Below are 13,858 nucleotides of genomic sequence, written 5' to 3' on the forward strand. Positions count from 1 at the left end.
AATAATTTTAACCCACAAAACTCATCTTTGATCACCAAGATTACATGGTCTTCATGCCTTAAAATAGCTTGAATGTAACTCTACATCCTTTAATATTCAGTATATACGGTTCTTTGAATATGCAAATTAACCCCGCCTCCACTCACTCACACCAGCTCAGAGATCCATTCGTTGACGATCACATGTTGACGTGACTGGTTACAAGGTAGTTTATGACGTCAGAAACCCTAGCGATTTCAAACCGCGATTATGAGACTGTCTTTGGTTCACTGCAGTTTTAAGGAGAAAATACCAATCAATGAATTTGGTTTGTCTTAAAGCATATTAAAAACACAACATATAAACAACATTAAAAGCTTGGTTTTACCACAGGGGGACTTTAAGTTTCTGTTGTGGGGTTACCCTCTGTAAACGTCATGTCTTTCACTCGCCTGTAGGTGGAGCAAGTGAGTCAGTTATCAGCCTTGATTGAGGCAGCTCTGGATTACCATCGACAGTCCTTGGAGATCCTGGAGGAACTTAACAGCAAAATACAGAACAGGTAAATCTTCAACTGCACATGCTGGCAATTAAATAGATGGAGCTGAAAGTCAGCTATATTCCAAGGTCAGCTATATTACATGCATCTACGATGGCAGTAACAGGATGTGCTGTTGTTCTGTTTTCTTCGGTAAGTAAGGAAAACACATTTTTGTGAGAAAACAGAAAAAGATGAATCTCTCTTTCTTTTCTTTTTTTGTAGCCTGTTTTGTTCCACTATTCAGACTTTGTTGTTGAGTTCTTGCTTTAGACACCAGACAAAAAACAATTGGGATGTTATCAAAGTGTTAAAAATAAAAAGGTTTCATGCTAATTTACAATTGTGTTTATGCACACATATTGGCATCTGCTCTCGCAGGATATCTATTGCAAGCAGTCGGCCCAAAAAAGAGTTCAAGCCAAAGTCGATCGTGTCCAGTTTGGAGACCGTCGAGAACACACAGCACAATGGACTTTCCCACACCTCATCTGTCAAAACCACAGGTATCAACAAGAAAACATCTTGACAGCTCTCAAGAGGAGATTTTCTTATGTGCTTTAATCTAACCAAGACAATCTGTCCCAGTAAAAGTTCAGGATATTTATTTTATATGTTGTATTTTATCATAACATTTATTTGTTAAAATATTTTTTAAATCTTTAAACTTTCACGTATTGTCTATGTTTAAATAATACATTTACATTTTTAAATGTGGTCTAATTTTGGATAATATTAATAAAAAATTGCAAGTACAGTACTTATGGTTTGTAGCATATATATATATATATATATATATATATATGCTACATATGTACATATGCTACATATATATATATGCTACATATGTATCACTTATATATATATTTGTGATACATTTATTAATCATAGTTCAAGGTTAGTAGCAAAATATATTATATTATGTTATATTATATTATGTTATATTATATTATATTATATTATATTATATTATATTATATTATATTATATTATATTATATTATATTATATTATATTCTTGGTTTACCAGCTATTCACTAGTTGAAAAATCACATATTCTGCAATAATGGTCTTAATAGAATTACAGTGTTATACAGTCAATTTTTTTGGTTTGGTTTCATTTTGTGTTTTGTTTTATTTTATTTTTATTCTGGCTGTCGTTATTTCTTAGTAATTTAAAATCAAGAGGATCTTGATTGGCTTTCATTGTGTGTTGCTCACATATATCACCACCATCATGTTGTCTTACATAATTCCTTCATATTCTTTTCAGATATCCAGGTCATCCACACTGTAAATGGAAAAAGTAGGTGGTAATGTTTATCACAGAAACGTTTTATTAGTAGGACTTTTATGTTGCATCATTTTTTATCAGTTAAAAAAAACTTTATCACTTTTATCAGTTGCATCATGATGTATGTTTGAAGAGACTTTAAAACTAGAAGTATTGGGATGATTTAAAACTTAAAAGGGATCAAAACATAAAGGGGTGGTGAAAGTAAGCAAATTAAAACAATCAGAATTAAAATCTGAACTTTAAAATTCCCATCCATAATTCATAGATCACATGGTTGTTTTTTGTGGTCATGTTCATCAACTGTGTTTCATTTGCTGTATTGTGCGTATGTGTCTGTCTCTCATGTTTGATCTCATGTGTTTTTGCTCTCAGTTGATCAGTTCACACACACAGCTCCCACAGTACCCAATGTATCATGGCCTGAAAGCCCCAATGGTAATTGCAAACGTGAGTATATTCCTGTAGGATCATGCCTAGACACTTCACTAAATGTGAGGTTGTTGGCAATACCCAGTCATATAAAAAGCAGGAGATGTGTAGTATTTTGTCAGTAATAGCTATTTGAATTCTGCAGAAATATGTGGAGCTTTTGTTGGATATCTGCGGTCATAGATTTCATGTGAACCTACTCATCTAATCTACCCACACATCAGCTCTCAAACTACATTATTCCATCATTTTCTGTTACTTTCCTCTCAATAACCTGGTCCAATTTTAAAATGAGTTGTTCTTGCTGTTTGGAAGCAGCCCATAGGTGTTAATATATTTCATTTTAAAACCAATTTTCTCATCCTCATGTGATTCAAGACTTAAATGACTTGTTTGTTCTTTGGAAAACAAAACAAAAAACATTGTGAAAATAGTCCAAAGTTAATGAACTATATTTGTGCATTATTATGCATTTTTGTGCATTATAATTGAATTATATTTGATAGCTTTTTATGAAGAATAGACTGAATACGAATGGACATTAAATGCAATGAGAACTTAACTTTTGATCACTCACACAAAGCTATAATATGACTTAGGATATAGCTCATAAATGCAACATTTGAGACTTTTATGGTGCTTTTTTGAAGTTTGACAGGTTATTGTTGTAAACTGAATCTATGAAAACCATTTTCATTACTTGAAATAAAATAAACATAGGGTTATTTACCCAAAAATTATTTTTTCTCATTTAATTACTCACCCTCATGTCGTTCCAAAAACGTAAGACTTTCCTTCATCTTCAGTAGACAAATGAAGATCTTTTTGATGAAATCTGAGAGCATCTGATGCAATTACTACCTTTCTAGAGCTTGAAAGTAGTAGTTAGCCTATGCAGCTACAATATTCAAGCCCTAGAAAGGTAGTAAACCGAGAAAATGAGGACCGAAAGCTCTCAGATTTCATCAAAAAGATCTTCATTTGTGTTCCGAAGATGAACGAAAGTCTTACGGGTCTGGAACTACGTTAGGGCGAGTAATTAATGACATTTTTGGGTGTACGAACCCTTTAAAGGTGCAGTATGTAATATTGATAAATAGTGGTTGAAATGGGTACTGCAGTCCAAATAACTGGCGGTAGCATTGTTCTTCAGAGAAACAAGTATTTGAACTTAGCATGTTTCCTAAATCTCTGCAAACACATTTTAGTATTTTTATGATTTTTGTACAGTAAAAAAATGACATGCAGCACCTCTAACTAAAATAACAACATTTTTAATTTTGTTGTTTACTAATGTTGAAGTACTAAAATAACTAAAACTAAATTAACTAAAATGAAAAATAAAACTTAATAAAAAGCATATAGACATTAAAAAATATAAAAAAAGACTGCAAAAAAGTACTGAAAATAGAAAATATAAGAATAAAATTTAATTCAAAAATTTAATAAAAATCTATAATAGTATTTTACTACTATATAATAGTACTAAAAAAACACTGGTTTGACAGCAATGGTCACTCTGAATGTTGTAGGATGAACCTAAAATTATTCCAATGGAAATAAGAACAGCATATGGGTTTGGAACAACATGTTGTATAATAATTAAATAATGACAATATTTTAATTTATGGGTGAACTAATATATTAACAAATGTTTAAATCTGTGACATGGTTGTATTTTCCTCATTACAGAGACAGAATTACACATGGACCAGCCCTGTTGTCGATCGCTTTACGACTTTGATCCGGAGAATGAGGGTGAGCTGGGTTTCAAAGAGGGTGACATCATCATCCTCACCAATCAGATTGATGAGAACTGGTATGAAGGCATGATTAATGGTGAATCGGGCTTCTTCCCCATAAACTACGTTGAGGTCCTAGTGCCCCTGCCTCAATGAGCCGAGTCAACAACAACGGTCACTGACCACACAGCCAAACTAGACTGTCTCAACCGTCCACGCACCCAACATCCTCTGCTGCATTCTCACCAATGAAAGCCTTGCTTTTTACCACAGACAATTTTGAAGCTTTCACATTTCAGTATTTATCTTATTACGTTTTACCGGCGTCATGGTGCAACATCTAGATTTTTACACTGCGAAAACATTTTAATCAGTATTTATCTAAACATCGTTATAACTAATACAGACCTATACGTCATCTTAGGCCCTGCTTTCACTTGGTATTAAGATGCGTTTGGTTGATCGGATCACAAGTAAACAAAGGAGGCACATTCCCGTTTACACCTGCTGTTTTAATCTGTCTCTTTTGTCCACTTTCAACCACTTCTGTCCTGATTTCTTTGAGGGGAGGGTCTGTGGGCAGGTAAATGAATGGGCTTTTGATCTAATGGACGAAATAAGCACACGCAATTTGCATATGTCCTCGAAAGGAGATACACGGAAAACACACGGAGAGCAGCAGCTTTCGTTTCTGCTCTGATAGCTGCTTCTTAATACCAGGTGTAAACAGGGCCTTGCATATCATGCAGTATAGAAAGAACATGATGCAGGGCACCAACTGACCATGTGATGAAGCCGATTAGAATGGAGCGAGAATGCCACTGAAATTCAAGATGTAAAAAAATATATTAAAAAAAAACCTGCATTGGTTTTTTGAAAATTGAAACACAATTTTGTTTCTCCAGATTTAGATTTTAGGATGTTTAGCTATTTTTATTGGAAAACGATTACGATCGCAGATTATTTTTTTGCAGTGTAATTTCAATGCACTTGTTTTATTTCAGCTTCAACGCAGCATTCAACTTGTTCATTTGGAAATGTGTTGCATCCAATGGGGTGGATTTGTATTTCGCTGTCTCCGTATGTTTTGGTTTTTTTTGCTCTGAAATGGGGTTTACTGCCTGCGGTGGTCTTATGTGTTTTTTGAAACACAATTTTTCTAAAAACTGTGACTATCTTGACTGCTACTCTTATGAATGTCTTACTCTTACTCTCTTCCTGTCTCCGTTTACAGACTTCCTGTGATCTTAGGTATCATAGTAAGCATTGCGGGTGGGTTTTAATGGGTTTTGCTCTCTCGCGCCTTCAAGTGCTTTTTTTTGAATGGTGGTGTATTGCACTTAAGCTTTAGAATAACACACCCATTGATGTGCACATTTTATTTTTTGTGTTGTGTTTTTTGGTTTTAGGACATTGCACTTTCTACTGTATCTCTTTCTGCCATGCCGATACATACAAAAGTTTATCAGTCTTATCTTATGGAGTGCTAATATATATATATAGTTATATATATATATATATATATTGATATTGATAATAACTTTGTACTCTATGTAACAAGAATTTTTTGCTCGCCTATGTGGTTTGTTTAACCTATGTCGTACTCTGAATGACATTTAAAAATTTGCAGATGTTAATCAAACATTCTCGCCCTAGTTAAACCGTCCTGTGCTTATGAACAAAATTGGACATTTGAAATCAGACCGGTGCTGTTTGAAATTACAAAATTTGTCTCTGTGTTTTTCCACCAAAATTAGACTGTATTCTATTAATGTCAATCATTATTTTTGTTACTCTGAACAGTATGTTTTTTTGTGCATGAAATGGAACTTTGAATGAATGTTTTTGTTTCTGTATTGGCCAGATACTGCCATCAACTGTCACAAATGTTGTAATCGTCTCAGACCAATAACTTTTTGACTTCTCATTCCCTATTGTATCTTTTTCTGGCCAAATTAAGCAGTCAGAGAGCAAAAAGGGGAAAAAAAATTTGAAAAAGTTGAAGAAACAAATTATGCTGAAAGCTGCAATGTGGGATTTCTGTGCCACTAACAACACCAAACCCGAGTTGCCAAAAGTACTATATTTTTGCATTTAAAAAATAATGTCAATGATCATTCATGACCAGTTACAAGTCTAAGTTTAATTCTTAGGGTTACAGGTTGAAATCCCAAACCCTCAAAAATATTCCCTTTGCAAATACCACCAAATATTTTCAAATAGGCCTGGATAATAAATATTTCCTGATTCGATTCAAATCACATACTCAAGCTCTTGATTTGACTTAATTTGATTCTAGTTCATATGGATATATTTCAATTATACTACGCATGTGAAAGAAATTCTCTCTAATTGCTATAGATGCCGTGAACATTCCAACTTGTTATATTACGAAATTATTATTTTTATTTTTTTAAACAACAGGCACAATGTCGTTTTAATGATTCATCAAAAGGACCGGCTAAAAAAGTAATTTGTTCAATAATTAGACTACACTGGTTTACTTTACGCAGTGTTTTGTTGTTGTTGTTCAGCCCACAGAGATAACTTAATTGAAAGATCTTTTTGCCATTAGTCCACAGGAATGTTTTAGCTCATCACATTCAATTCATAATGCAAGTTATCAAATAACTTGAAAATATCACTTCTTTTGCTGCAGATTTAGCAGCGGGGATGCACAGTTACTGAAAAGCAGTGCCACAAACATTGACACAAAAAAGGATCGATCTTGGAATTAAAGAAATTTATATAAATATTGTTTAAATATTTTTACTTGTCCCATGTTTCTTCCACTGTTTGGAAAAACGTGTTCTTCCCAAATCGACCGAAAGTTCATTTTACAGACCACTTAAATCAAACTGAGCACCATTTTGAAAGTGCCACAGTGTTTACAATCCTCAGGAAGTCAACCTACTTACACGACCGTTCAAAAGTCTGGGGACGGTACTTGAAGAAAAAATGAGTAAATTCATATTTTTATTCAGCAAGGAACATTAAATTGCTCAGAACGACGGTAAAGACATTTATATTGTTGCAAAAGATTTATTTATTTTTTTCAAATCAATTATTTTGAACTTTCCATTGATCAAAGAATCACGAAAAAAAACCTTCCACAAAATTAGTAATTAGCACAACTGTTTACAACATTGATAATAATAAGAAAATATTATTGAGCAGCAAATCAGCATATTAGAATGATTTCTGAAAGATCATGTGACACTAGTAATACCATCACAGGAATAAATTACATTTTAAAATATATTAAAATAGGAAACTGTTATTTTAAAATTGTAATAATAAAAATGCAGCCTTTGTGAACAGAAGACTCTTCTTTCATGAAAAAAGCATTAAAAGAAACAACCCAAACTTTTGAACGGTAGTGTGTATAACTGTCTCAGCACAAAATACAGAAACAAATAACACATGGCAGCTTTAAATTCAAAAGCAAATGCATGTTCTAGCTAACTGAATGATCTGATTCTTACAGAAACAGACCCGGCACAAAAAACTACTTGACTACTTTCTGAAGATGATTGCGAAAACAATATGAAATTGCTTGAATCAAAGGATTGGCACCCTAATCATCTCGATCTCAAAATTACGATGTCGAATAGCTCTTTACTTCCTAACACTATTACTAACTCCTAAACCAATTTTACAGTGTTCTTATGAAATTTCTTCTTGAATGTTCATCACTACATCACTGAGTGAAAGGAAAGGCTTGTGAGTTGTTTTCTTTTTTGCTCTCTGGCGTCATTTATATACAAAATGGTTTATTGATGTTGTAAATGAATATATTATTACACACTGTATATTGCATAAATAAATGACGTGGAATTATTGATTACATGTCAAGGCTGATTGTACATTGTATAGTTTATTTTTTGTCTTTTTAAGCTTATCCAAACAAACAAGCAGCAGCTGCCTTCAAAAATCTATCATTTATTAACATACACTAAAATTTTGCAATCAAATTTAAGACTCTTCGAATTGTCCTTAATTGAGTTTATATCCAAACCTCAGTGCTCCTTTGTTTTGATTTTCTTTCTTTGTTTGGCTGCGATTTACCCTTGAGCAATTGTGTTCCTCTGTAGGTGTCCTTGTCTTTCTTCGTCGAGCAGTTCCCAACACAGGTCCAGTCAGGCTGGTGGTCCACCACTAGATCTAAGGTAGGAAGCGAAGTAGTGCTGGTCACGTCTCTGAAAGTTAGAGAGGCTATGGACTGCGAGTCTTGGTTTATAGTGCCGTAACCCCTCCAGGAGCTATCCTTTATGAGCATTGACTTCTTGATCATTTTCCAGCCCAGATGATTGAGCTCTAAGAAGTTGAGGAAGATGCAGAAAACGCCTACGCAAAACATGAAGATCAGGAAGATGGTTTTCTCAGTGGGACGGGAGACGTAGCAGTCGACCCTCTGTGTGCAAGGAGTCGCCGTGCACACGAAGTGAGCGGGAACGTGGAAACCGAAGAGGAGCCACTGCGCCACGACGAAAACGACCTCGAGAACGGCACGGAAGCACACGTGGAAGACGTAGTACTTTGAAAGGACTCCCGAGGAGATCTTGGATGGGGCGCCGGTCTCCCTCGGCGCCTGTGAGCTCTTCTGTCCGCTCTGGCTGGCGATGCCTTCGAGAACGTCAGCAAGACTGTGACCCAAGTGCTTGTGCGACTTAATGGAGCAGCTATCCGAATCGCAACTGCGACCGTACGCTTCCCTCGCCTGCTCGCCCTCTGGATGCTTGGATAAGTTGTGCCATGTGTAGATTATGAAGCAAAGAGAAGGCGTCGACACCGTGATGATCTGGAAGACCCAGAATCGAGGCTGGGAGATGGGGGCGAAGGCGTCGTAGCAGACGTTGGGACACCCCGGTTGAAGGGTGTTGCAGACGAACATCTCCTGCTCGTCCGTATAAACGTCCTCAGTCGCCACAGCCACAATGAGCAGGCGGAAGATCACCATGACCGTGAGCCAGAGGCGTCCGATCATGGTGGAGTGCTGGTGCACGGCGTCCAGCAGCCGCTTGAGCAATGTCCATTCTGTCATGTCTCTACGCAACGGCCTCCTGAAGTACAGCACCTGAAATAGATCCACTTTAGCTCTGTTGCCAGCAAGGACGGGTGTTTTCATGTTACAGCTCTGGCCAGAGAGCGAAGGTGCCATCACTGCTCCCAGCCATCCCTTTCTCCTTCAGAGATAAGGCCTCCGCTTGGGACAGTGCTGGCCACTTCACATTGGTCACATGGTGCTGTCGCTTGTCTTTAGAGTCCATTTACAAACCACAGGAGAGACTGCACTCTTCCTACTCTTGATAGTGTCGGCAGATTACGTTCTTTTCAGATTGCCGCCGTATGTGATAGGATGGGTTCCTTCTGAAGGCCACTTTTAAAAATACGCCACAGATAGCGGATACGTGCATGTGCTAATCTATATACTTTAAACTTGGCATTGTGCGCTATGAATATTGTTGGCTCTAATGACAAATTGCTTATGTTCCTCAGTTGTAAACTGTTTTGGATTAGTGTCTGCTAAATAGATCAATTAAAATGTGATAGTTGCCTAGTGCATGATTTTGTCGGTCATGTTTGTAACTTTTGAATCGGTTTGAATTGAGTTAAAATTATATACCATTCAAAACATGTTTTTGAAAAAAGTCTCTTATGGTTACCAATGCTGCTTTTGTTTGATAACAATTACAGTTAAGGCTTATACAATATATACATTTGTTTTCTACTATGATTTTTTTTTTAAATGCATATAATTTATTCCTGTGATGGTAAAGCTGGATTTTCAGCATCCTTACTCCAGTCCTCAGTGTTACATGATCCTTCAGAAATCATTCTAATATGCTGATTTGCTGCTCAAGAAAGATTTCAATGGTGTCAATTTACTGTCAATTTTTTATCTGATTAATGCATCCTTGCTGAATTAAATAAAACATTTTTTTTTAATCTTACTGCCCCAAAACCTTTTTATTATAGTAAATGCCTTTTACCAGTATAGGATAGCAGAAATAAAATGTTTCCAATACTGATGATACTGTTTGTTTACAAAGCTATTTTGAATCTTAAACTAAATTAGACAGATGATAGCAGTTATCTTCATGGTATCTGCTAACTGGTCCCCGTTGATTATATATGAGCCCTTAAAAGGTCTGACACGAGTGGGTGCTAAAGAAAAAGCAGTAGCAGGGGCTCTATTTCTAAACAACTTAAAAGCCAACTATGTAGACTGTAAGGCAGCTCACTACATAGTATTTTGAATAATTTTGTACGCTAGATTGCCAGCAACTCCATGCGTCATACAAATAGTATTCCTAGAGTAAAACGCTGGAGACTCAACTCACACAATTGATTTCAACAGAGCTTGGAGTTGGCATCTAGTTAGCATCGCACACTACTAAAAATGGTCTAACTTTTAATTTAATAATTTATCATTTAAAAATAATTATTTTGTTCGCCATCTAAAGTCTTTTCAGCCCATCGCAATGCATTATGGGGTTGTCTTCTCAGAGAGGAGTGGATCTGATGCCGCCTTAGAAAGATTAAAGGTACAGTATCTTAGAAGCCATCATCCACATTCAAATTGGAAGCACCTACAATATCTTAAAATTATGTTCATGTAGTCAGGTTGTAGAATAGAGCATGTCACACAAGTGTAGACCTTATGTAGCCCCTCCCCTTTTTTGCTGCATTCCTTGTGTCTTTCGGTTTGTTTTTCCACATCATGAAGGTAGGATCCTACTGGTTTATGAATGAGCCACCCATTTTAAAATCTTTTAGGTCTGCTTCTGTTGGGACATCCGCTTCAAACATTACAACGCTCATGATAACTTTCGATAACGTTTCGATAATTAAATAAATCCACTTCACCAGCTAATTACTCTTCGACAGCGATGCCATCGAAAAAAACAGCTAACGAAAGAATGTAAGTTCAAACACAAAATTCTAAAATCTATTTAAGTAGATAGTGCCTAAAGTTTTTTTTCTTTCATTGGCATGGTACGAAACTTGACTTTTGCGACAGTGGCTACAGTATGTGACACCTGCTTTAAATCAGATAAAGCATTTCTGTTCATTTTTGTAAAAAAAAAAAAATATATAGAATTTTGATGTTATGTGTAGAAAAGGGTATTTCTCTGTGTTCAGGTTTGTCTGTTGTAAAATGAATGTAAAAACCGACTCTTCAAATCAACATTTCAAACAAAAAAATATAAACCTTGACAAAAAGTGTTTTTTGAGAATGTCTAATATCCAAATCCACAAATTAATAAAAATAAGTATTCATGTCTAAAAACATCTAGAGTTAATAAGCATCTTTATATAGAGTTATATAATCTAGTGGTTACGCCACAGCATTACACAAGTTTATCTGTATTTACTCCCACCAGATGGCACTTATCTTCCTTCAAAAATTAGATTTTTCAATGGGGAAAAAATATCATAATTATTGCATAAATATTAATTATTTAGTGCCATGAAATTCTCTCAAAATAATAAATAAAAATAATTATTGAACAAAAATATATTACATTGATTTGACTGAGAAAAAAAAAAGTTACATTTCAGATGTCCGGTAAAATTTGTGTTACTCCCAAATGAACAACAACTTTTTAGAGAATTTTTTTTTCTTTTTCAATCTGGTGATATCTATTAGTTTTGTTTTAAATGTATATTTTGAGGTCGCATTATCGTTTAGGCCAATATGTGTCTCGTCTGAACACATAAAGTACATTTGGCTCATAGGGCCGGTGATATTAAAGGACTCACCATGACTAATGGCTCTATCAGTAACTTTTGCTGTGATGTTGCCCATGGCAATCAGACATTGATGCAGGTCTCAGGTCAGTATAGGAGGGTGTGCGTGTGTGAATACTTGTCAATGTTGTGTTTCCAGGAAGGCTGTGTTCAGAGAGTTCCCGTTGATCTTAGACGAGCTGTCAGCAGTGTCTGAACCTTTATCACACAAGCACATGTGTAACCAACACATTTAATATTCAATTAATATTATATAACAATATGTCTATGTCGTGTGCAGTAGAGGTTTTGTTAGATTAAATATGGCTAAAAAGAATTAACTTGTTGTTACATTTAACTGTGAGGTTCATACTGAAATGCACTAGATACATTCTCTGAGTTTTACTCTGAGTAGCTTGCAGCAAGTTTTAATAATCTACAATTTAAAAAATCTAATTTTGAGGATGTTAAGAATACAGTTCTGCACAAAAAATCGTACTTGTCGCTTGCAGGGTTCATCACTTTTTCTAGACATTTTAATGAATATTTAAATTGTCTTGGCAGATTACGACTAGTATTAGGGAACTTTTTTGGTCTGTTGCACCTCCTGAAATTAGAAACCAAATTATTTTTCTATAAATATTTGTTGAAATAGAGAAAGAGAAGGGAAATTAACTTGAAGCAACAAATTATTTAGACTTTCAGATAACATGTTTTTAGTGTATTTTGCCTTACTACAATTTTTTTTTAGTTAAAAGTGCAGTAAGACTATAAAATGTAAGACTTGCTTTCAGTATGTTTTAAGTGTACATATATATATATATATATATATATATATATATATATATATATATATATATATATATATTTATTTTATTTTTTTTCTGGAAAAGCAAAGGTGTACTTATTTAGCCCCTCTTTGACATGCATTTCCCTTTTCTTTTCCCAGTAAATTCTCAATGGATAAAATTTAATCCCGTCCAATTTTTCTAAATAGATGTCCGGTTACACTCAATATCACATTGTGGAAGTAAAATAGGTTTTGAAACAGTGTTTCATGTTGACTTTAAGAAATTACAAATTTGAACCATTTACTTCTCGTAATTTCTGTTAAAAAGAAATATTCAATTTTGCGCAGAGAAGATTTTTTTGCATTTGTCATGTTGGAGCATTTTGGGTGTTTATGCAGATGGTATGAGTTCAAAGCTAGCTTGTCTTTTCCGATCCTTTCCTTATTGTTACTTGCTTTATCTCTCATGATCAAATTAGAAGTATAGCCAGAATGTAGGCCTACAACAGCGCCTCAGCCGGTCACACCTCACTGAATCCCACAACATTAAAGAGGAAGTTCTCTTTCACCAAAGCTTGTTTTATTTCTTTGGTAATCCCTGGTGTCTGGGTCTTTCCTGCAAGCGTCTAAGAGGTGTCAAAGGAATTATTCACCCCTTCACGTGGTTCATGAAGAAATCCACATTGATGTCCGTCCCCGCCGGCCTTTCTAGCGAGCAGCTTGGCCATGAATAGCAGACAGGATTAGTGCCAACAGGACAGAAAGAAAAGCGAGCAGACGGGAGGAAAGAAAGAGGCAGATTTATGGGGCGAGACTCAATGAGAGTGAAAGTCTCTCATATGACTACTTGTCTACAGTGTTTCCCTTCTGCAATTTCATCTAAGCTAGACCTGCGGTATAATGAAAGATTGCCTACTATGAATAAATCAACCCTTTACTGCCTAATCTCTCGTGATTGTCGCAGCGGAGTTTCTCACGTGTTCAAAGATTGCTTTTTTTGTCCTTTGCTTCTGTTGTGTCTGCGTCGACTGGCTTTAGGAGACATTTGTAATCAAATAATCGGACCTCCAGACAGGGGCAATGCTCAGAGGTTTGAACGACAATTAAACAGGCCTGTAGCCTAAAAACACTCAAAACCACTCAAGACTGTGTGTTAAATTGATTTTTCAACAGGTAAGAGCTGTTTTCGGGCTTCATATCATGCCTAACAAAAATTCTCTGTAACACTCGGCCTCAAGTGGCTTATTCCTTTAATAACATTTTGATATGGGTTTTTAATGCCAATATAGATATAATGTGTATAGTATGTATATCATTATTGTTGCAAATTGAATTTTTTGGGAAAGAAAA

The 13,858-nt window shown here is 35.3% G+C and overlaps 2 protein-coding genes across 2 annotated transcripts in view; one reads left to right on the forward strand and one right to left on the reverse strand.

Annotated features, from left to right (window-relative positions):
* Positions 1-4,843, forward strand: part of sh3gl3a (SH3-domain GRB2-like 3a) — a 44,015-nt gene extending 39,172 nt beyond the window's left edge. Inside the window, exons 7-11 of the mRNA XM_077228038.1 lie at positions 438-541; positions 899-1,023; positions 1,790-1,822; positions 2,186-2,260; positions 3,935-4,843. Coding sequence (XP_077084153.1) covers positions 438-541; positions 899-1,023; positions 1,790-1,822; positions 2,186-2,260; positions 3,935-4,140 — 543 coding nt within the window. The 3' untranslated portion in view covers positions 4,141-4,843. The remainder of the gene's footprint in view (positions 1-437; positions 542-898; positions 1,024-1,789; positions 1,823-2,185; positions 2,261-3,934) is intronic.
* An 880-nt stretch (positions 4,844-5,723) lies between these two features.
* Positions 5,724-9,932, reverse strand: gjd6 (gap junction protein delta 6). The gene has a single exon (XM_077228039.1). It carries the CDS (start codon positions 9,143-9,145, stop codon positions 7,991-7,993), a length of 1,155 nt encoding a protein of 384 aa, XP_077084154.1. The 5' UTR covers positions 9,146-9,932; the 3' UTR covers positions 5,724-7,990.
* Positions 9,933-13,858: the final 3,926 nt, after the last annotated feature.

Source organism: Siphateles boraxobius, unplaced genomic scaffold, assembly GCF_051911475.1.
Source record: "Siphateles boraxobius isolate OS27281-9 unplaced genomic scaffold, OSU_SipBor_1 130, whole genome shotgun sequence".
In the NCBI taxonomy this organism is placed as follows: domain Eukaryota; kingdom Metazoa; phylum Chordata; class Actinopteri; order Cypriniformes; family Leuciscidae; genus Siphateles; species Siphateles boraxobius.